This window comes from Erythrolamprus reginae, chromosome 13, assembly GCF_031021105.1.
Source record: "Erythrolamprus reginae isolate rEryReg1 chromosome 13, rEryReg1.hap1, whole genome shotgun sequence".
Lineage (NCBI taxonomy): Eukaryota > Metazoa > Chordata > Lepidosauria > Squamata > Dipsadidae > Erythrolamprus > Erythrolamprus reginae.
Window position 1 is genome coordinate 10,992,525 of NC_091962.1, and position 24,281 is coordinate 11,016,805.

General features: G+C 46.2%; 1 protein-coding gene across 1 annotated transcript in view; it reads right to left on the bottom strand.

Annotated features, from left to right (window-relative positions):
* Window positions 1–1,873: 1,873 nt before the first annotated feature.
* Window positions 1,874–24,281, bottom strand: part of INTS3 (integrator complex subunit 3) — a 44,503-nt gene continuing 22,095 nt past the window's right edge. The window contains 18 exon segments of the mRNA XM_070766390.1: window positions 1,874–2,490; window positions 4,184–4,343; window positions 4,469–4,541; window positions 6,390–6,490; window positions 7,821–7,988; window positions 10,852–10,900; window positions 11,184–11,297; window positions 12,568–12,643; window positions 12,886–12,954; window positions 13,743–13,896; window positions 14,002–14,121; window positions 15,239–15,283; window positions 17,705–17,808; window positions 18,052–18,106; window positions 20,283–20,400; window positions 21,558–21,677; window positions 23,082–23,188; window positions 24,139–24,230. Coding sequence (XP_070622491.1) covers window positions 2,413–2,490; window positions 4,184–4,343; window positions 4,469–4,541; window positions 6,390–6,490; window positions 7,821–7,988; window positions 10,852–10,900; window positions 11,184–11,297; window positions 12,568–12,643; window positions 12,886–12,954; window positions 13,743–13,896; window positions 14,002–14,121; window positions 15,239–15,283; window positions 17,705–17,808; window positions 18,052–18,106; window positions 20,283–20,400; window positions 21,558–21,677; window positions 23,082–23,188; window positions 24,139–24,230 — 1,803 coding nt within the window. The 3' untranslated portion in view covers window positions 1,874–2,412.

The following is a 24,281-nucleotide window of genomic DNA, read 5'->3' on the forward strand; positions in this document are numbered from 1 at the left end:
ATTTGGGCAGAAAACAGGCAGGAGCAAAGAACAAGCACTTAAAAGGATGGTTGGTGAAAATTGGCTTCTGCCGCCCCAGGAAAGAGACTTACAACTGGTCCTTGGACATACGACCAGTCCTTGTGCTTATGACCGTAGCAGCATCCTTCCCCAGCTCTTTGGGGGTGGGTGTCTGGGGTTTCTTAAATCTTGCTTTCTGGTCCAGGAAATGTCCTGACTTCCAAGAGGACTGAATGTTCTGTGAAAAGTGAGTGAAATTGGTCCCTGGAGAGAAATCTGGAGAAGGAAATTATTAGGAGGGGTGGATAATTTAGGCGTAGACTGATTCTGGTGCAAGGGGCTCCTTTGGACTCTGCTACTAAGATAGAGAGAGAAAGGAAGAAAAAAGAAAAGAAAGAAAAAAAAGAGACAAAGTGAAAGAAAGAGGGAAAGAAAGAGGGAAAAAGAAGAGTGAGTGAAAGGGTAGAAGAGAGGAGAGAAAAAGAGTGAAAGAAATAATAATAATAATAATAATAATAATAATAATAATAATAATCCAAAGTGCAGACTCTGTAAAGAAACAGATGAAACAATCGATCACATACTCAGCTGCTGCAAAAAGATCGCACAGACTGACTACAAGCGTAGACATGATGCTGTGGCACAGATGATCCACTGGAACTTGTGCCGGAACTACCATTGACCAGTGGCAAAGAACTGGTGGGATCATAAGCCCGAAAAAGTGGTGGAAAATGAGCAAGCAAGACTACTGTGGGACTTCCGACTTCAGACTGACCGAATTCTGAAGCATAACACACCAGAGATTGTGATCGTGGAGAAAAAGAAAGTATGGATCATCGACATCGCAATCCCAGGAGACAGCAAAATTGAGGAGAAGCAGCTAGAGAAATTAGTGAAATGCGAAGATCTAAAAATCGAGCTGCAACGACTCTGGCAGAAGCCCGTGAAAGTGGTCCCAGTGGTACTTGGCACGCTGGGCGCAGTGCCAAAGGATCTCAGCGGACATTTCAAAAACCATCGGAATTGACAAAATCTCCATCTGTCAATTGCAAAATTGCCGCTTTACTGGGATCGGCAAACATAATTCGCAGCTACATCACGCAGTCCTAGGTGCTTGGGAAGCGCCCGACTGGTGATGAAATACGAAATCCAGCATAGTGATCTCGTTTGCTGTGTTGTACTGACATAAAAATAATAATAATAATGTCTGCGGAGAGGGGCGGCATACAAATCCAATAAATAACAATAATAATAATAATAACAACAATAATAATAATAATAATGTATTAGATTTGTATGCCACCCCTCTCCGAGGACTCAGGGCAGGGACAGGGAAGAAGAGAAAGTGAAAGCAGAAGGGATAGGAGGAAAGAAGAGTAAAAGAAAGTGAAAGAATGAAAGAAGGAGAGAAAAAGCAAAGACGAAAAGCAGAAGGGAAGCGAAAGACAGCAAATAAGAGAAAGAGAAACAGAGGGAAGGAGAGAAAGAGAAATACAGAGAAATAGACCCAAGTCCAAAGGATTTTTGGGGTGGGTAAAACATCGCAACCCGATAGAGCCCAGCCTGCTCCCCCCTAAAAAAACGAGACAAAGCAGCAACTTGTACCCCAAAATAGCCAGTTTTTATTCTCTGCCTCCCCCCCAAAATAATCTCAACCCCCCCCCTCCCGGTTTAAAAAGGCAATTTTTTTCTCTATTGGAGAAGGTGTTTGACGTTTTGGGCCCTTCCATGCCCCCCCAAACAACCAGATTTTGGAAAAATGGGGAGGGGGGCAGCGGAGATGAGGAGGAAGGCTGTGATGGGGAGGGAGGGGAGGGAGGGGGGTGTAAAACGACGGGGGGGGGGGCGCGTTCGGCTGGAGCAAGCAAGGGAGGCCAAGAATAAAATGCTTTTTATTTGAAGCCAACACAGAGAGAGAGAAAATCAGACTCCCCAGCACTCCCCCCTCTCCCCCCCCCCCTAAAAAGGAAGACCCCTCCCCACTTTGAGTTTTTGTTTTTTCCTTGGGAGAAGCACCACCTGGAGATCACCGGGGCAGTTCAGAGGTTTATTTACATCCTGGCGTGATCGGGTTTTCTGGATTCGGCCTCCTCCTTCGGAGTCGCGGTGGCTGCCCCACAGCTGGAGGGGGGGGCACAGCGAGGGCCTGACCCCCCCACTTTTCTTGGGGGGGGGTGGAGACACCCCCGCAGCCCTGAGGACGCCCCCTCCACGATGGGGAGAGAGCATCCCTCCGCAGCCTCCTCTGTCCGTCCTCCAGCGCTTGTGTCCACCTGGCCGGATCCGATTCCATCTGGGAATGGGGCCGCTGGGCAGTCCCTTGCCCCGAAGGGGTGGGGAGGGAGGGGGCTGCAGAAGTGTGGGGGGGTCCCCTGCCATTGGGACCCCCCTCCCCACGTCCCCCCCCACCGCTCAGTCGCTGTCTGAGCCAACAGCCGAAGATCCTTTCCGCTTCCTCTTGGTGGGTTTCGGTTTGGCATCTTCTTCTTCCTGCAAGGGGGGCGGTGAAGGGGGGTTAATGAACCTGGATGGAAGGGGGGGGGTCTGTGGGTGTGACACTTTGCAGCCCCCCCACCCCACTCCCCAAAAGTTGAGCTTTGCAATGAGAACAGACAAGAGAAATTGTCTATCAATTGTCTTCCTTCCTTCCTTCCTTCCTTCCTCCCTCCCTCCTCTAATCTTTTCCATTGTTCCTTCTGTCTCTGAACCTCTTCTCTTCTCTCCCCTTGCTTCCCCCTCCCTTCCTTCTTTGCTTCTCTTTTCCTTCCCTCCCTTCCCTACTCCTTCTTCCCTTTCTTCCTTCCCTTCTTCCTTCTTTCTGTCCCTCCATCCCTTCTCTATCCCTTCTTTCCTTTCCCCTCCATTCCTTCCTCAGCTCCTCCACTTTCATTATCAACCCTGTTTTTTCCTTCCTTCGCTTCTTCCTTCTCTCCCTTCTTTGTTTCATTCTTCCTGCCTTCTCGCCCTTCCTCCCTTCCCTTCATTTCTTCTCTACTCCTCCCTTCCTTCTTTCCTTCCCCTCCATTCCTTCCTTGCCTCCTCCACTTTCATTATCAACCCTGTTTTCTCCTTCCTTCCCTTTCCTCTCTTCCTTTCTTCTCTCCCTTCTTTGCTTCTCTCTTCCTGCCTTCTCTCCCTCTCTTCCTTCCTTCCGTCCGTCCCTCCATCCCTTCTCTATTCCTTCTTTCCTTTCCCCTCCATTCCTTCCTCAGCTCCTCCACTTTCATTATCAACCCTGTTTTCTCCTTCCTTCCCTTTCCTCTCTTCCTTTCTTCTCTCCCTTCTTTGCTTCTCTCTTCCTGCCTTCTCTCCCTCTCTTCCTTCCTTCCGTCCGTCCCTCCATCCCTTCTCTATTCCTTCTTTCCTTTCCCCTCCATTCCTTCCTTGCCTCCTCCACTTTCATTATCAACCCTGTTTTCTCCTTCCTTCCCTTTCCTCTCTTCCTTTCTTCTCTCCCTTCTTTGCTTCTCTCTTCCTGCCTTCTCTCCCTCTCTTCCTTCCTTCCGTCCGTCCCTCCATCCCTTCTCTATTCCTTCTTTCCTTTCCCCTCCATTCCTTCCTCAGCTCCTCCACTTTCATGATCAACCCTGTTTTCTCTTTCCTCCCCTTCTTCCTTCTCTCCCTCTTTTCCTTCTGTCCCTCCATTTCTTCTCTATTCCTTCCTTCTTTCCTTTCCCCTCCATTCCTTCCTTCCCTCCTTCCTTTCAATATCGACCCTGTTTTCTCTTTCCTTCCCTTTCTTCTCTCCCTTTCTTCTTTGCTTCTCTCTTCCTGCCTTCTCTCCCTCTCTTTCTTCCTTCTGTTCCTCCATTTCTTCTCTATTCCTTCCTTGCCTCCTTTACTTTCATTATCAACCGTTTTCTCCCTTTTCCCCTTCTTCCTTCTCTGCTTCTCCCTTCCTTCCTTCCTTCCTTCCTTCCTTCCTTCTCTTCCTTCTCTATTCCTTCCTTCCCTCCAGTCCTCCTTCTCTCTCTCTTTTTTCGAAACCGGCCATTCCCCTCACAATCTCCCAGACCCCCCAAAGAGGTCCAGACTGCCCCCCACCTCCCCTTTCTCCGTCCCCCTCCTCTTTTCCGAGAGTTCCCATTTCCTCCAAATCCCTCCACCCCAAGCGGCCACTAGCTCGCTTCCCGCCAATCCCGACCTCTCCTCCCTGCCCCCTTGCTGCGCCCCCACTGCTCACCGAGGCGCTGCTAGAAGCCGACTCCTCCTCATTGTTGGGGGGCTGTTGGGCCGTGTTCTTCCGACTTCGGGGGCTGGAGAGGGCAGCCTTCCGTCGGCTCTTGGGCAGCTTGCTGGACGAGTCTTCGTACTCCTCGGCCAGGGAGAAGAGGTCGCTGAACCTTTTGGGGGGAAAGGAAAGAAAAGGGCTGTGTGTGGGGGTGTAATAAGGGCTTCCCCAGAGTTTCTGGCTGGGTCCAGCAGGAATCCTGCCCCCACCACCCCCACCCCAAAACCCGGATCTTACTTCATTTTGTGTGCCTCGTCACAACTGCACTGGACATGTTGCAAAGACTGCAGGATTGGGGGCTGGCTGAAAACTGGAAGGAAAATAGGGGGAGGACGTCGTGAGAAGGGGGAGGCTTAGAATGTGGTCTTTGGGGGGAAAAAGGGGGTCTTAGTACTATGTACATAAACAGGTCGAGTTTGGCAATATGTAATACAAACCAACCATGTATGTTTGAATGTATTGAAATGCTATTGCTTGAAGAGGCAGTGTCACGGATGGCCACAAGGGGGAGCCAGAAGTGTGATTCTCTCTCTGACACTCTTTGCTATTTCTGTGACTTGCTGTAGTAAGAACGGTGTGTTCAAATGCTGGTTTATGGATTTGTAAGCAGACTAGGGCTGTTCTTGACAGAGATATTTGCCAAAGTCAATGCTATTTATACGTGGCTTGTATTACTGAGCCATTACTCGCATCTCTGCGCTGTCAGGTGGATACCAAATTCCACGTTTTCTCTGTGTATGTGTATCTGACAACTCGGAGTGCACACTCCTTGATGGGGGGGGGGGTTGTCGTTAGAAAAAGTGGGGTTTATATGTGTGTCATCAGAAGACCAACTAGGATGAAGGGCCTGGAGGTGAAAATGTATGAATGATGGTTGCCGCATTTGGGTTCAGGTCTAGAGAAGAGAAGGACTTAGGGAAGAGACGGATGACAGGATTCTAATATTTTTATTTGGGGGGGGGGAGAAGCTTCCTTCCTTCCTCCCCTGTCTTTCCTTCCCTTTTTTCTTTTCCTTTCTTTGTTTCCTTCCTCCCTTTCCTTCCCTTCCTGTTTCCTCCTTTTCATTCCTTCCTGCCTTCCCTCCTTCTTGCCTTCCATTTTTTCCTTTCTTTCCTTTCCTTCCTTCCTTCCCCTCCCTTCCCTTTCCTTCTTTTTTCTTCTTTTCCCTTCTCTTCCTTCCTTCCCTCCCTCCCCTTCCTTTTTCCTTTCCTTCCTTCTATCCGTACTTCCTTCCTCCCTTCCCTCTTTTTTCCTTCTTTCCTTTCCTTCTTTCCTCTCCCTTCCCTTTCCTTCCTTTTTCCTCCTTTCCCTTCCCTTCCCTCTCTCCCTTCCTTCCCTCCCTCCCCTTCCCTTCCTTTTTCCTCCTTTCCTCCCTCCCTCCCTTCCCCTTCCCTTCCTTCCCTCCCTCTCTCCCTTCCTTTTTCCTCCTTTCCTCCCTTCCTCCTTTCCTTCCTTTCCCTTCCTTCCCTTCCCTTTCCTTCTTTTTTCTTCTTTTCCCTTCTCTTCCTTCCTTCCCTCCCTTTTTCCTTTCCTTCCTTCTATCCGTACTTCCTTCCTCCCTTCCCTCTTTTTTCCTTCTTTCCTTTCCTTCTTTCCTTTCCCTTCCCTTTCCTTCCTTTTTCCTCCTTTCCCTTCCCTTCCTCCCTTCCCTTTCCCCCCTCCCTTCCTTTCTCTTCCCTTCCTTCCCTCCCTCCCCTTCCCTTCCTTTTTCCTCCTTTCCTCCCTCCCTCCCTCCCTCCCTCCCTTCCTTCCTTCTTTCCTTCCTTCCTTCCCCTTCCCTCCCTCTCTCCCTTCCTTTTTCCCCCTTTCCTCCTTTCCTCCCTTCCTTCTTTCCTTCCTTTCCCTTCCTTCCCTTCCCTCCTCTCTCCCTTCCTTTTTCATCACTGGAGGTTATTAACAAGAGCCTGGACATCCTTCCATCTGAAATGGCATTGGGTGTTTATGTGGGGGTTGGACTAGAAGACCTCCAAGGCCCCTTCCAAATCTATTCTAATTTGAGGTGGTGGGGGGATGTCTTTGCCACGAAGCCCTCTTTTTCCAGGGGGGTGGGGAGAGAGGAAAGGACAGGATTGCAGAAATGCCCTCCCCCCCCAAAAGCATCTGCCCCTCCCTCCAACTCCAAGGTCTACGCGCCCTCCCCCACCCGGCCTCGACCTACAGCTCTGCTTGGTGTTGGTCAGATTAAGGCGGAGGTTATCCAGATGTTCCAGGATCTGCTCCAGAGTCAACTGGGCCAGTTTGCTGCTGGAGCTGCGGAGGCTGAGAGCAGAGGGAGAGAAGCGGGGGGGGGGGAGGGTTTAGAGGGACCAGGAAAAAGCCCCCCCCCCCCCAAATGCCCACCATCTTTTCAAACCGAAAAGATTGCAGCTAACAATCGGAATAAATACAACAATAAAAGCAGTTAAAATCTAATAATAAAAATCAATAATAACAATAATATTAAAAACTCTAAAAGACATAGACTTATATGCCGCTTCACAGGGGCTTTGCGGCCTTCTCTAAGCGGTTTGCAGAGTCAGCCTATATATTGTTTCCCGTTGGGATACAAACATCTACCACTAGATGTCACTGCTGCTCTTTTAAAAAGTTTTAAAACTTTTACCAATTAAAAAACGCCAAGATTCTAAATTTAAATTTTATACATTGGGGGTGGAGGAAGAGAGATAACGATGAAACCGCATATAGACGGGAGGTTGATACAGAGATATATAGATGTAGATATAGATATATAGAGATGATATAAAGAGATAGATATATATAGATATAACTGGCATATATATAAAGATATAAAGATATGTGACAGAGATATAGAGACAGAAATACAGAGTTATATAAATATAGAGAAGAGATACATAGATGTAGATATAGATATATAGAGATGATAGAAAGAGAGATAGAGATATATAGATATATCAGGCATATGTATAAAGATATATGGTGACAGAGATAGACAGAGAGAGATAGAGAGTTATATAGATATATGGATGTAGATATAGATAAATAAAGATGATAGAAAGAGATATATGTCTTATATAGATATATAGGCATATCTATAAAGATATATAGTGACAGAGATAGAGAGACTTAGATATATAGAGATATTGATATAGATATAGATAGATGTAGAGATAGACAGATAGATAGATAGAGATAGAGATAGATAGATTACATAGATAGATAGATAGATAGATAGAAAGATTAGATAGATAGATAGATAGATAGAAAGATAGATAGATACGATAGAAAGATGGATAGATAGATAGATAGAAAGATTAGATAGATAGATAGATAGATAGATAGATAGATAGATAGATTAGATAGATAGATAGAAAGATTAGATAGATAGATAGAAAGATAGATAGATAGAAAGATTAGATAGATAGATAGATAGATAGATAGATAGGTAGGTAGATAGATAGATAGATAGATAGATAGATAGATAGATAGATAGATAGATAGATAGATACATGTATAGGCATATCTATAAAGATGTATGGTGACAGAGATATAGAGATATATAGATGACATGAACACTTTTGAGCACTGTATATAATGATAGTTGAAAACTCCCCACTCCCCTCCCTCTCACCTCTGGCGTTTCCGGGGGAGGCTGTTGTTTTTGATCAGCAGGGACTTGATGTGCTCAATCAGGTGGTTCTCATGTTTGATGCACCAGTGGCGCAGAATGCTGGTGGTGAACTGGTCGTCCGGATGACACGGCCGGCTCAGCACCATTTTCACCATATCCTCCGTTGGCCTGCAGCGAAATATAAGCTTTGATTTACAGTTTCCAGATGCCCAAAGACACAAGCAAAAGGGGGGGGGGGGATGGACTGGGTGCATTTAAAGATTTTTTTTAAAAAAATAATAATTTTGGCCATTTGGACTTCACTTCCCAGAAATCCCCCTGGCCAACCACGCTGGCTGGAGAATTAGAAACATAGAAGACTGACGGCAGAAAAAGACCTCATGGTCCATCTAGTCTGCCCTTATTTCCTGTGTTTTATCTTAGGATGGATCTAGGTTTATCCCAGGCAGGTTTAAATTCAGTTACTGTGGATTTACCAACCACGTCTGCTGGAAGTTTGTTCCAAGGATCTACTACTCTTTCAGTGAAATAATATTTCCTCACCTTGCTTTTGATCTTTCCCCCAACTAACTTCAGATTGTGTCCCCTTGTTCTTGTGTTCACTTTCCTATTAAAAACATTTCCCTCCTGAACCTTATTTAACCCTTTAACATATTTAAATGTTTCGATCGTGTCCCCCCTTTTCCTTCTGTCCTCCAGACTATACAGACTGAGTTCATGAAGTCTTTCCTGATACGTTTTATGCTTAAGACCTTCCACCATTCTTGTAGCCCGTCTTTGGACCCGTTCAATTTTGTCAATCTCTTTTTGTAGGTGAGGTCTCCAGAACTGGACACAGTATTATTCCAAATGGGGTCTCACCAGCGCTGTATATAAGCGGATCACAATCTCCCTCTTCCTGCTTGTTATACCTCTAGCTATGCAGCCAAGCATCCTACTTGCTTTTCCTACCGCCCGACCACACTGCTCACCCATTTTGAGACTGTCAGAAATCACTACCCCTAAATCCTTCTCTTCTGGGAGTTGAAGTCCAAAGGTTTTTAAACTAACTGTCAGTATCACGTAACTGTTTTGGTTGGGTTTTCCAATATATTGTAGATAAGTCAGCATCGAATGTTAGAAGGAAATAATGATATTGGCTTTAAGAGCCAGGCAGCAATTATGGGCTGGGCTGCAATTTGGTAATACAGTGTTCCCTCGATTTTCGTGGGTTCGAACTTCGCGAAAAGTCTATACCACGGTTTTTCAAAAATATTAATTAAAAAATACTTTGCGGTTGTTTCCCCCTATACCACGGTTTTTCCCGCCCGATGACGTCATATGTCATCGCCAAACTTTCATCTGCCTTTAATAAATATTTTTTAAAATAAACTTTAATAAACATGGTGAGTAATAATCTAAATGGTTGCTAAGGGAATGGGAAATTGCAATTCAGGGGTTTCAAGTGTTAAGGGAAGGCTTGGGATACTGTTCATGGCCAAAAATAGTGTATTTACTTCCGCATCTCTACTTCGCGGAAATTCGACTTTCGCAGGCGGTCTCGGAACGCATCCCCCGCGAAAATCAAGGGAACACTGTACACTCTCATTCTGTTGTTGCTTTGTGTTGCGTCCTGCTGCCTTATCATGTAATGATGGTTATTGTTGTGGTTGGCTCTGGCCCAGCTCCTGCCCCAGGGAATGGGGAGGTGGATGCAGGGGAAACGTCAACATGTCACAGGCCTGTGTTATTGCCGACGAAGTCAGTTCAGAGTTTAGTTTCCTGGGATGAAGAAGAAGGTGGGAGTGACTCGGCAGAGGAGGGCTTGGCACACAGCCCAGGCAGTCAATCTCCCTTATCTTCCCTTGATTCAGATGAAGACATTTTGGACCCACGCAAGCACAGAATTATCAATAGAAGAGACCAAGTAAGGACATATTACAGGAAATAAGGGAGGCCACCTGTGTTTGGGTGGGGCTCCAGTAATTAGGGCTGCTGCTATAAATAGCAGCATGTGGGTTTGGCCGTTGTGGAAGAGTATCTGATCGCAGTTCATCAGGAATCCTGTGTTGCTGGTTTCTGGACTTTGTTGATTTTTCACACCATTGAAAACAAAGCAGAGCAACTTGTGTGTGTGTGTGTGTGTGTGTCTCACTTTGTTGGAAGAAGAAGGGGTGTGAAGTTTCTTCACAGCTGCTAGCTAAGTACTTAATGACTGCTTGAGGTTAATTGTACCCGGTTGTTTTGGGACGAGTGCTCTTTGCAATACAAAAAGAGTGCTTAGTTTATTTTGAATTTGGGGATAAAGAACATTGTTTTGAATTTTCAAACGTCTGAAATTTGTACCCTTGAATTTTTGGGAGGCTCCTACCAGAGAGCCCGGCAGAACAGTTATATTGTTACTTATATATGCTGGTTAAGTATTAAGTATGTATGCTGGTTAAGTTATGCATGGTATGTTTGTGTGTATTATGTTTGGTTTTATAATAGGGGTTTGTAGTTGTTTTTTTTTTATTATTGGATTGTACATGTTGTGTTTATTATTGTTGTTAGCCGCCCCGAGTCTACGGAGAGGGGCGGCATACAAATCCAATAAATTATTATTATTATTATTATTATTATTATTATTAATCTCTGAGCTGTGTGCAATCTTAGTGTATGCTAAGAGTTGTGTGCCAGATAGTGTGAAGAATATATTATACTGATGTAAAAGTATTAAGGAAATAAGAGAATAGGCTGTGTGCTAAAACTAAATGGTGTAATATATCTGTGCTGTGGCCGAAGGAGATAATATGTTTTATCTGTATTATAATTACTGTGTATATCCTGTAAATAATACCTTTAATACAGGGTGCAATGCAATTTAAACTTCTTTAAACGGTCTCTAAGTGATCCGTTGTAAGTCGGGGACTACTTAGACAAGGGCTTCTTAGGGAGGGGGGGGGAAGTATTATTTTATTATTGTTATTATTGTTATTAGATTTGTATGCCGCTGTTTTCTCTCTGGCTGCAGGAAGAAAAAGGCACCAAGCAAATAATTTTAAATACGTACTTTTCTCTTCTCAGCTGCAAAAGTAGGCAGGAAAGAGCCTCAGGATGCTCTGTAAAGGGGGGAAAAAAAGCAATTTTTTATTTAGGGGGGGAAAAAAAGCAATCCCCCCCAATTTTTTATCCAAGCACAGCACCGTCTGGGCCAAATCAGAACTGTGAAAATATTTTAATTTTTTTCCCGGCTGGAAGGGAATGAAATGAATGCATAAAAATAAATCTGTGTGCAGAAAGCGGGAGAGAGAGGAACAGAATTAAATCCCGGAGAGATTCCTTCCCCTCCCCTCTTTTCCGTTGACTGGCAGCCGGTGGGCTTCCCTTAAGGGAGGGGCTGACCTTTATACTTCAGGTGCTGAAGGATGGGGATGATGGTTTCCAGGGGAATGTTGTGGGCCAGGAAAAGCTGCCAGGTGCAATATTGCTCAAAGGTCTCCCACTCCAAGCTTTGAACTGGAGGAAGGAAAGGGTGGATAAGGACGCGGTTCAACACAAAACACCACAATCGCCCCCCCACACACACACAAAATAGAGGGGGAAGATGATGGCCTAGGAAAGAAAGGGAAGGAAGGAAGGAAGGAAGGAAGGAGCAAGACTAGGTGAAGGAGAAGAAAAAAGGAAGGAAGGAAGAAGACAAGGTGAAGGAGAAGAAAAAAGGAAGGAAGAAGACAAGGGGAAGGAGAAGAAAAAAGAGAAGGAAGGAAGGAGCAAGACTAGGTGAAGGAGAAGAAAAAAGAGGAGGAAGGAAGAAGACTAGGTGAAGGAGAAGAAAAAAGGAAGGAAGGGAGAAGACTAGGTGAAGGAGAAGAAAAAAGGAAGGAAGGGAGAAGACTAGGTGAAGGAGAAGAAAAAAGGAAGGAAGGAAGGAAGAAGACAAGGTGAAGGAAAAGAAAAAAGAGAAGGAAGGAAGGAGCAAGACTAGGTGAAGGAGAAGAAAAAAGAGGAGGAAGGAAGAAGACTAGGTGAAGGAGAAGAAAAAAGGAAGGAAGGGAGAAGACTAGGTGAAGGAGAAGAAAAAAGGAAGGAAGGGAGAAGACTAGGTGAAGGAGAAGAAAAAAGGAAGGAAGGAAGAAGACAAGGTGAAGGAAAAGAAAAAAGAGAAGGAAGGAAGGAGCAAGACTAGGTGAAGGAGAAGAAAAAAGAGGAGGAAGGAATGAAGAAGACAAGATGAAGGAGAAGAAAAAAAGAGGAAGGAAGGAAGAAGACAAGGTGAAGGAGAAGAAAAAAAGAGGAGGAAGGAAGAAGACTAGGTGAAGGAGAAGAAAAAGAGGAGGAAGGAAAGAAGGAAGGAAGGAAGAAGACAAGTTGAAGGAGAAGAAAAAAGAGAAGGAAGGAAGGAAGAAGACAAGGTGGAGAAGAAAAAAGAGAAGGAAGGAAGGAAGAAAATGAGCAAGACAAGGACTAGTTGAAGGAGGAGGAGAAAAAGAAGGAAAAAAGGAGAAGGGGGGGAGGAAGAAGGAAGGGGACCCCCCCCCAGAAAGTGAGAACTGATAAAGACAAAATTCAACACCAAACACCACAATCCTCTTCCCCACAGGCGCCGGAGGGGATCTTGGCTCACGCGTCCTGGGTCAAGGAGGGACTGCAGAGGATTCTGGGAGTTGAAGTCCAAAGGGGCCACTTCCTCCTCCTCCTCCACCTGCTCTGGGCTGAGTTCGCTCCCGCCGGCCACTTGGACAGAAAAGCCAATGCCGTTCCGTATGGCTGTACAGGATTCACTCACTCAGAATATTAAGGACCGAATCTTTCCGGAACACGACTAAATTCCCCATCATGACGTGACACACCAGTTCCTGGAGCTGTTTAAAAAAAAGGAAGGAAGGAAGGAAGGAAGGAAGGAAGGAAGGAAGGAAGGAAGGAAGAAGAAAAAGAAAGAAAAATCCACCGTGAGCTGAAGGACAAGGGAGCTGAGCCAGGATGGGTTTTGTAGTTTTATTCAATCCACCACCTGCTTTTCCTCCCCTTTCCCGCCCAGTTTGGGATGGAGGTCTCCTGTTTTTTGGGGTGGGGGTGGGAGGAGTTGTGGGTCTGTGGGTCTTACCTGCGCGGAGTCGATGACGGCCACAATCATGTTCAAGAGCTCCCCGCTTCGGAGGGTCTCGTCGGGAAACTGGGAGGGGAGAGAAGGGAGAATGAGAGGGGAGACCACCCAGAAATAAACCTCCCACTGGAGGAAATTCTGTATTGGGGGGGGGGCACAGGAAGGGGGACAGTGTGCCGTTCCCTGGTTTGGGAGACAAAAGGAGGTTTATCTTCTTAAAAGGAGGAGGGAGAGAGAGAGGAAGGAAGGAAGGAAAGAAAAAGAGAAAGAAAGAGAGGGAAGGAAGGAGGGAGAAGGACAAGGAGTAGGAGAAGGAGAAAGGAAAGAAGGGGAGAAAGAGGGAGGGAAGGAAGGAGGAGGAGAAGAAAAAGAAAGAAAAGAAAGAAAGAAAGAAAGAAAGAAAGAAAGAGGGAGGGAGCAGGAGGAGGAGGAGGAGAAGGAGAAAGGAAAGAAGGGGAGGAAGGAGGAGGAGAAGAAAAAGAAAGAAAGAAAAGAAAGAGGGAGGGAGGGAAGGAGGGAGCAGGACAAGGAGCAGGGGGAGGAGGAAGAGAAGAGGAGGAAGAGAAGAAGAAAAAGGAAAAGGAGAAGAAGGAGGAGGAGGAGGAGGAGAAGAAGGAGACAATAGGAAGAAGAAGAAGAAATAGTGGAAGAAGAGGAAGAAGAAGGAAGAAGAAGAAGAAGAGGAAAAAGAAGAGAGAAGAAGAGATGATGGAGGAGGAGGAGGAGGAGGAGGAAGAAGAAGAAGAATGAAAGGATGGAAGGGACCCCTCGGACCTCCTTCCCCTGCCTCCCTCCCTCCCTAATCGGAGCTCCCTCCTTGGGAGTACGTGGGCTGCGTGTGGGTCTCTCCTCCTGACCTCCGTGTAGATGGACGGGGTGAGGTAGCAGAGGAGCCGGATGTCGTCCTCCTGGCAGGCCTTCATGTCCATCATCAGGCAGGTGTGCAGGTCGCCCAGCTGCGTGGCCTGAGCGAAGGACTCGTACAGGTTCATCTTCCCGGCGGCCGCTTTGCTAAAGGGGGGGGGGGGGGGAGAGGAGGAGTTTGACTGGAGGGTCTCTCTCCCTCTCTCTCCCTGGGTCTCCCCTCTACCCACAGCCTCCCCCCCCAACGCTCACCTGGCTTTCAGGTAGTAGAGCAGGTGGTACCCAATCTTGGGCTGCTTCTGATACAGCTCCGAGAGCAGGTCCAGCAGCACCGAGAAGCTGCTGTTGTCTTCCTGCATCTGGCAGAGGTTCCTAAAAACGGGGGGCGGGGCAGTTAAGCAGGGGGGGGGTCACGTACGCGAGGATACCCCCACCCCGGGGTCACAGGGATGTCCTGCCGCAAGCTTCAGACACGGAAGGCGGGAGAACGGCGGCGGAAGGAACAGAAGAGGGTTCGGAACAAGGAGAGAGAGAGAGAGGCGCTTTGGGGGAGTGGATCAGGCGCTGGCTTAGAAACCAGGAGGCTGGGAGTTCTAGTTCTGCCATAGGCTTGAAAGCCAACTGGGTGACTTTGGGCCAATCACCAGGAGGCTGGGAGTTCTAGTGCTACGTTAGGCATGAAAGCCAACTGGGTGACTTTGGGCCGATCACCAGGAGTCTGGGAGTTCTAGTGCTACATTAGGCATGAAAGCCAACTGGGTGACTTTGAGCCGATCACCAGGAGACTGGGAGTTCTAGTGCTACGTTAGGCATGAAAGCCAACTGGGTGACTTTGAGCCAATCACCAGGAGACTGGGAGTTCTAGTGCTACGTTAGGCACGAAAGCCAACTGGGTGACTTTGGGCCAATCACCAGGAGACTGGGAGTTCTAGTACTACGTTAGGCATGAAAGCCAACTGGGTGGGTTTTGAGTCGATCACCAGGAGACTGGGAGTTCTAGTGCCACGTTAGACATGAAAGTCAGCTTGGCAGCTCTGGACCAGTTACTAGGAGACTGGAAGTTCTAGTCTCACCTTAGTCACGAAAGTCAGCTGGGCGACTTTGGGATTGACTTTGGGTCAATCACCAGGAGACTGGGAGTTCTAGTCCCACATTAGGCATGAAAGCCAACTGGGTGACTTTGGGCCAATCACCAGGAGGCTGAGACTTCTAGTGCCACTTTAGGCACAAAAGTCAGGTGGGGACTCTGGGATTGACTTTGAGTCAATAGCCGGGAGACTGGGAGTTCTAGTCCTGCGTTATGCATGAAAGCTAGCTGGGCGACTTTGGGCCAGTCCTTCACCCTCAGCCCAGCCCAGCCCATCTCACAGGGTAGTTGTTGTGAGGAAAATAGGAGGAAGGAGGTGTGTTTGGATCTGTTCTCCGCCTTGAGTTACTTATAAAGTAGAGGATAACAATCTAGTGGAGGAATGAACAGGAGGAGGCCTACCTAAATATTAAGTAAAGCGGTTTTCCTACAGATTCTTCCAGAGACCTGTGCAAAAAAATATAAAAAAGAGATAAAACGCTAAGCTCGCACATGCCACAGAGTTTGTGAGTTTTTTGTGTGATTTTTTTGGGGGACTCTTGGGTCATTCTCCCAAAAAATCAAGAACATGAGTTGCAAGACAGAGGATCGACTATCCCAGATGTGCAGAAAGAGGATCGACAGTCCTGTACAGCTAGACGGAGGACCGAATATCCCGTAGGAGCAAATAGATGAAGGATCGACTGTCCCACACAAGCAAATAGACAGAGGACCGACTATCCCATACAAGCAAATAGATGAAGGATCGACTGTCCCATACAAGCAAATAGACAGAGGACCGAATATCCCATACAAGCAAATAGACAGAGGACCGACTATCCCATACAAGCAAATAGACAGAGGACCGACTATCCCATACAAGCAAATACACAGAGGACCGACTATCCCATACAAGCAAATAGACAGAGGACCGACTATCCCATACAAGCAAATAGATGGAGGACCGAATATCCCATACAAGCAAATAGACAGAGGACCGACTATCCCATACAAGCAAATAGATGAAGGATCGACTGTCCCATACAAGCAAATAGACAGAGGACCGAATATCCCATACAAGCAAATAGACAGAGGATCGACTATCCCATACAAGCAAATAGACAGAGGACCGACTATCCCATACAAGCAAATAGACAGAGGACCGACTATCCCATACAAGCAAATAGACAGAGGACCGACTATCCCATACAAGCAAATAGATGAAGGATCGACTGTCCCATACAAGCAAATAGACAGAGGACCGAATATCCCATACAAGCAAATAGACAGAGGATCGACTATCCCATACAAGCAAATAGACAGAGGACTGACTATCCCATACAAGCAAATAGACAGAGGACCGACTATTCCCATACAAGCAAATAGATGGAGGATCGACTATCCCATACAAGCAAATAGACAGAGGATTGACTGTCCTGTACAGCTATGCAGAGGACCGAATATCCTGTACGAGCAAATACACAGAGGATTAGTTATCCCGTACGAGGAAATAGATGAAGGATCGACTGTCCCGGGGGTAGGCAAAGCTGGCTCTTCTACGACTTGTGGACTTCAGCTCCCAGAATTCCTGAGCCAATCATGCTAGCTCAGGAATTCTGGGAGTTGAAGTCCACATGTCATAGGAGAGCCAACTTTGCCTACCCCTGGACTGTCCCATATGAACAAGCAGACAATCGACTATCCTGTACAGCTATATGGTGGACCGACTATCCTGTACCAGCAAATAGACAGATGATCGACTGTCCTATACAGCTATACTGTGGACCGAATATCCTGTACCAGCAAATAGACAGAGGATCGACTGTCCTATACAGCTATACTGTGGACCGAATATCCTGTACCAGCAAATAGACAGATGATCGACTGTCCTATACAGCTATACTGTGGACCGAATATCCTGTACCAGCAAATAGACAGAGGATCGACTGTCCTATACAGCTATACTGTGGACCGAATATCTTGTACGAGCAAATAGACAGAGGATCAACTGTCCTATACAGCTATACTGTGGACCGAATATCCTGTACCAGCAAATAGACAGAGGAGCAACTGTCCTATACAGCTATACGGAGGACCGAATATCCTGTACCAGCAAATAGACAGAGGATCAACTGTCCTATACAGCTATACGGTGGACCGAATATCCTGTACCAGCAAATAGACAGAGGATCCACTGTCCTATACAGCTATACGGTGGACCGAATATCCTGTACCAGCAAATAGACAGAGGATCGACTGTCCTATACAGCTATACGGAGGACCGAATATCCTGTACCAGCAAATAGACAGAGGATCGACTGTCCTATACAGCTATACGGAGGACCGAATATCCTGTACCAGCAAATAGACAGAGGACCGACTGTCCTATACAGCTATACGGAGGACCGAATATCCTGTACCAGCAAATAGACAGAGGATCGACTGTCCTATACAGCTATACGGAGGACCGAATATCCTGTACCAGCAAATAGACAGAGGATCGACTGTCCTATACAGCTATAAGGAGGACCGAATATCCTGTACCAGCAAATAGACAGAGGATCGACTGTCCTATACAGCTATACGGAGGACCGAATATCCTGTACCAGCAAATAGACAGAGGATCGACTGTCCTATACAGCTATACGGAGGACCGAATATCCTGTACCAGCAAATAGACAGAGGATCGACTGTCCTATACAGCTATACGGAGGACCGAATATCCTGTACCAGCAAATAGACAGAGGATCGACTGTCCTATACAGCTATACGGAGGACCGAATATCCTGTACCAGCAAATAGACTATTCCGTGTTAGAAGACAGGGGATTGACTATCCCATACAAACAGATAGACGGCGGATCGACTGTCCCTTCCCCCACGCGCTTACTCGTCCGTGATTTCTTCGGGCAGAACCTCCCCGCGGAAATGAGCTTTGAACAGCTCCTGTAAGCAGGACGCCAGGACAGAGAGCTGCTCCGGGTCAAAATCCTCCTGGAAAAGAGAGTGTGACACCAACAGTGAGCGTGCAAAGAGACTGAAGAATCCGGGACGGGAGGGAAGAAACGCACCACGTAAAGGACCATCCTAGGCCACAAGGCAGGGAGGTTTTCTTCGAGGCTGGCCTTGTGCTGCATTTCTCTAAGGTCCGGGGCTGATGCAGAGCCCCCAGCCCCAAATCCACCACCCACACACCCACGTGCAAAATCCGTGCAAATCCAGAACCCAGCTGTTTACCTCCAAGACCTGATCCACAATGTCCTGCATGGCTTCACACTGCGCTTCGGTATCGCTGCATCCCGACGGGGGAGAAAAAAAGGAAGGAAATTCAAGTTAAAGAGGAAAAGACAAAGGTTGTGTGACCTGTGTGTGTTTGTGACCGAGTGTGTTTGTGTGTGTGTGAGAGAGAGTGAGAGTTATATATATGGTAAGAAAAAAACCCAGTTATTATAAGTCTCTTAACTAGGGAAGATTACACCCAGCAATTTATTTATTTTTTATTTATTTATTTTGCCCAATATACAATAATACACAATGGAGGTTATAGAGGATATAGTAGAGAAGAAATACGAGATATAGGAGAGACTATAGGACAGGGGACGGAAGGCACTCTAGTGCGCTTATGGACGCCCCTTACTGACCTCTTAGGAATCTGGAGAGGTCAACCATGGACAGTCTAAAGGGTAAAGTGTTGGGGGTTAGGGGATGATACTACAGAGTCCGGTAATGAGTTCCACGCTTCGACAACCCGATGACTAAAGTCATATTTTTGACAGTCAAGTTTGGAGCGGTTCATGTTAAGCTTGAATCTGTTGTGTGCTCTTGGGTTGTTGTGGTTGAAGCTGAAGTCGCCTTTGACAGGCAGGACATTGCAACATGTGATCTTAGGGGCAAAAATTTGGTGATCCAGTGGTCAGCCATAGGAGGAGTCCTGGTTTCAAAGCAGGAATCCTGGTTTCATAGCAGCAATCCTGGTTTACACCCTAGGAATCGTGATTGCTTGGCAGAAATCCTGGTTTCCACAGCAGGAATCTTGGTTTAATCAATTATTCTTGGTTTAATTAATTATTGCTCCGCAGAGTCTTTGCAAAACAAGCCTATTAAACTGGGTCAAAAGCCCTCCACACAAACACACCCCACTCCATAAACAGGGAAAGTTGCAAAACTCCAGTTGTGCACGGCTAGATTCCAGAAAAATGAGGTTTGCAAAGAATTGTGCTGTAGCAAGGGACCAGAGGCTGGCCTATGGGGGGGTTGGGGGGGCACGACCGACCACCGACCCCTTGCTACGCTCCCATTATTGTCCTTCCAGGGCGGTGGCGATAATCCAGAGAGCCCCCTCCACCACCAAAAGGGTGTGTAAAAGCAATCTCAGCCTTGGCCTATTGCTGCCTAGGCTGTAAATTCAGTTGTTCAAAAGCTGTGTTATTTCCCCAAGGGAGGGGCTGGAATAAGACTCTGGCCTCGTGCTGGCTTGGCTGACCTCTGTTGTCGAGTGCGGCTATCTGTCCCCCCCCCCCCTCCCCTCCTTCCCTTTTGCAAAATGTTTTGTAACAACACACCCACACAAACCACACAGCGGCTCCCAAGAGGCCTCCAAGCATCCAGGTTGCAACACTTAAGAGGAGATCCCGGAATAAGATCAGTTCTGTGTTATAGCAAAAACTTCAGAAGAGAAGGATTTAAGGGGTCCTGATTTCTGACCCGTCTCCAAAATGGGTGCAGTCAGGCGGTAGGGAAAGCAAGGAGAATGCTTGGCTGCATAGCTAGAGGTATCACAAGCAGGAAGAGGGAGATTGTGATCCTGCTGTAGAGAGCGCTGGTGAGACCCCATTTGGAATAATACTGTGTCCAGTTCTGGGGACCTCAGCTACAAAAAGATATGGATCAAACTGAACGGGTCCAAAGACGGGCTACAAGAATGGTGGAAGGGCTTAAGCATAAAACATATCAGGAAAGACTTCATGGACTCCATCTGTATAGTCTGGAGGACAGAAGGAAAAGGGGGACGTGATCGAAACATTTAAATATGTGAAAGGGTTAAATAAGGTTCAGGAGGGAAGTGTTTTTAAATTAGGAAAGTGAACACAAGAAGAAGGGGGGACACAATCTGAGGTTAGTTGGGGGAAAGATCAGAAGCAAGGTGAGAAAATATGATTTGACTGAAAGAGTCGTAGATGCTTGGAGCAAACTTCCAGCAGAGGTGGTTGGTAAATCCACAGGAACTGAATGTAAACATGCCTGGGATAAACATAGATCCATCCTAAGATAAAAATACAGGAAGTAGTATAAGGGCAGACTAGATGGACCAGGAGGTCTTTTTCTGCTGTCAGTCTTCTATGTTTGTAATAACCGGAGAAAAAGAGTGGGAAGGGACCTTGGAGGTCCTCTAGCCCAACCCCTTTCTCAAAAAGGAGAGACCCTGTACCGTTTCAGACAAACTGGGAGGGGGGGTGAGGAATACCCACCTCCCCTTCTGCAAGAGAAGGATTTTATCTTTGAGGGACTCGTCCAGCTGTTCCAGGAAGGGGGTGATGTCCACCACGGCTTCTTTGATGGGGTGGAAACGGAATTCTCGCTTCTTCCCTGCCAGAAAAGGGAGGAAGGGTCTGTGCTCAACACTCCCGCAAAGCCCCCTTTGGCCGAGAAAGCACGGAAGAGTTGCAAAAGATCCCACCCACCCTGCTACCCCCAGGGTGAATCCTTCCTTCTTTCTTTCTTTCTTTCTTTCTTTCTTTCCTTCTCTCTCTCTCTTTCCCTCTCTTTCTTTCCCTCCTTCCTTTCTTTTTCCCCTTCCATCACCTACCTTCCTACGTATCTAACTATCTACCCACCCACCCACCCACCCATCAAAACTATTTCATCTATCTATGTACCTATCTATCATGTTTGTTTCTCTCTATTCATCTATTGATTTATTAATCTCTCAATCTCTCAAGCTAGCTAGAGCTCCGAGTCTTCGGAGAGGGGCAGCATACAAATCTAATAAATAATAATAATAATAATAATAATAATAATAATAATAATAATAATAACAACAACAATAACAACAACAATAATAAATCTCCAATTCATCCATCCATCAATTATGTATCTATGTATCTAATCCATCCTTCCTTCCTTCCTTCCTTCCTTCCTTCCTTCCTTCCTTCCTTCCTTCCTTCCTTCTTTCTTTCTTTGTCTTTCACAAACTCCTTAAAACCCACCTCTGCCGTCAGGCATGGGGGAATTGAGACATCTCCCCCAGGCCTATATAGTTTTATGCTTGGTATGCTTGTGTTGTATGTTCTTTTAAATAATGGGTTTTTAGATTTTTTAAATATTAGATTTGTTCTCTGTACATTGTTTTATTATTGTTGTGAGCCGCCCTGAGTCTGCGGAGAGGGGGCGTCATACAAATCTAATAAATAATAATAATAATAATAATAATAATAATAATAAATCTGTCTGTCTATCTACCTACTTATCTAATCTCTCTCATCTATCTACCTCTCTATCATGTCTGTCTATCCATCCATTTATTTATTTATCTATCTTAAGTATTTAGCTAGCTATCTCTCCAATTCATCTATTCATCCATCCATCCATCCATCCAATCTCTCTCCTCTCTATTATTTCTCTCTATGACCTCTCTATCTCTGCCTTCTCTCTCTCTCTCTAATATTTCTCTATCATCTCTCTTCTCTCTCTTCTCTCTCTCACACACACACATTCAACCATAACCAGGTGGGCAGCCCCCCGACCTTTGCTGTTGACATCTTCCTCATCGTCGCTGAAGGCAGCTTCGGCATGGTCGTAGCAGCCGTCGTCTCGGTCGGACATGTGATTGTCCATCTCTGCAGCCGTCGGTTCCTCGACTTTGACTGGGGGGAGAAGAAGGCACAAGACAGAGGCAGGTGGGTAGAATGGAAGCAGTCAGTTCCACCAGGAACTCCATTTCCCATGATCCCCTAGAGCAGGGGCAGGCAAAGCTGGCTCTTTTATGAGTTGTGGACTTCAACTCCCAGAATTCCTGAGCCAGTCATGCTAGCTCAGGAATTCTGGGAGTTGAAGTTCACAAGTCATAGAAGAGCCAACTATGAGGGTCAGCCATTATACTAATGGAGAGGAGGGGGTGCAAGGGAGAAAGAACCAGCCAAATTTCTCCAGATGGGACCCCCCACTCCACCCCCTGCCCGCAGGAGCTACACAGGCGTCACAAAACCTTAGCAAGGCCACACCTGGAATGCTACATCCACTTTTGGTCCCTACATTACAAAAAAAAAAGGATGTTGAATGGTTGCAGGTTTGGGGTATGTCTAGTTTAATGAAAGGAAGGACCAGGGGAGACATGATAGCAGCCTTCCAATATCTCAGGGGTTGCCCCAAAGAAGAGGGAGTCAAGCTATTCTCCAAAGCACCTGAGGGTAGGACAAGAAGCAATGGGTGGAAACTAAACAAGGAGAGGAAAAAGCAACCTGGAACTAAGGAGAATTTAATAATAATAATAATAATAATAATAACAATAACAACAACAACAGAGTTGGAAGGGATCTTGAAGGTCTTCTAGTCCAACCCCCTGCTTAGGTAGGAAACCCTACACTACTTCAGACAGATGGCTATCCAACATCTGCTTAAGAACTTCCAATGTTGTAGTATTCACAACTTCTGGAGGGAATCTGTTCCACTGATTAATTGTTCTAAATGTCAGGAAATTTCTCCGTAGTTCTAAGTTGCTTCTCTCCTTGTTTAGTTTCCACCCATTGCTTCTCAGGTGCTTTGAAGAATAACTTGACTCCTTCTTTGTGGCAACCCCTGAGATGTTGGAAGTCTGCTTTCGTGTCTCCCCTGGTCCTTCTTTTCATTAAACTAGACATAAACCCAGTTCCTGCAACCATTCTTCATGTGTTTTAACCCCCAGTCCACGAGTCCTCTTTGTCGCTCTTCTCTACACTCTTTCTAGAGTCTCAACGCCCTTTTAGCATCGTGGCGACCAAAACTGGATGCAGGATTCCAAGTGTGGCCTTACCATGGCATTATAACGTAATATGAACATTTCATGTGATCTTGATTCTGTCCCTCTGTTGATGCAGCCTAGAACTGTGTTGGCTTTTTTGGCAGCTGCTGCACACGGCTGGCTCACATTTAAATGGTTGTCCACTAAGACTCCAAGATCCCTCTCACAGTTACTACCATTGAGCAAGGTACCACCTATATTGTACCTGGGCATTTTGGTTTTTCTTGCCTAAATGTAGAACCTGACTTTTTTTTCACTCTGCCCATCTTACCTTCGACCGGAGGGGAAGGAGAACTGCAGAACTCTGGAAACTTCTCCCTAAGCATCGCCCGGAGTTCCCGGTCCAGTTTTGGATTATCGAAAAGAGGAGCCAGGTGTCTGTGGGGGAGAAATGGGGTGTGTGTGTGTGACATTGACCCATACATCTCAAAGATATATATATATATATATATATATATATTTTAAAATGGTTTATTTTGTTTATTTATTTTGTCCAATACACAATGAGGGTTTTAGTGGGTATATATCTATATATACATAATAAAATACATGATGAAGGTTGTAGAGGAGATACTCATAGTAAAATATATCTAAGAAATAATAGAAAAGAAGATGAAGTAATAGAACATATCAATGAAAGAATAGAAGAAGAGATATAGAAGTAGAAGAAAGGTATAGGAGATATAGGAGAGCAAAAGGACAGGGGACGGAAGGCTCTCTAGTGCACTTGTACTCGCCCCTTACTGACCTCTTGGGAATCTGGAGAGGTCAACCGTGGATAATCTAAGGGTAAAGTGTTGGGGGTTTGGGGATGACACTATGGAGTCCGGTAATGAGTTCCACGCTTCGACAACTCGGTTACTGAAGTCATGTTTTTTACAGTCATGTTTGGAGCAGTTAATATTAAGTTTAAATCTGTTGTGTGCCCTTGTGTTGTTGTGGTTGAAGCTTGTTTTCAAAACCTCACCAAAATGTTTTGACTCTCATAAACAGACCAACATCCGTGTTTGTCGCAGGCTTTAAGAGCCAGGAGACCTCAATATGGGTTATTGAGTGTCTCCTCTTGGACTCCGCTTCCTATCCTTCCCAGCCAGGGATGGAGAGGAAGGGCCTGGGGCACGTTTAGAGGAAAATGCTGAGCAAAACTAGTTTCAAAATTGTGTTTACTGCCCGTGATGCAATTTTCTCTTTCTTTTTTTTTTTTTGAAGGTTGTTTATTTGGGGAGGCCAAGAAGGGTCTCCTCCGGCCACACGTGTGGGGTCTTTCCACCCCAAAGGGGGGAGAAATGAAGCCTCCCCCTCCCGAAAAAACCACCCAAGGGTCTTACGCCAAGACTCGCTTCTCCACGATGTGGGTCAAGGAGTTGAAGACGCCTTGACGGACGTGAGCCTCCAAAGCGGGGTAGAAATTCGGAATGATCTGAACGGAAAGAATAAACGAGGAGGGGGCGATGGGTGAGAATGGGGGCCA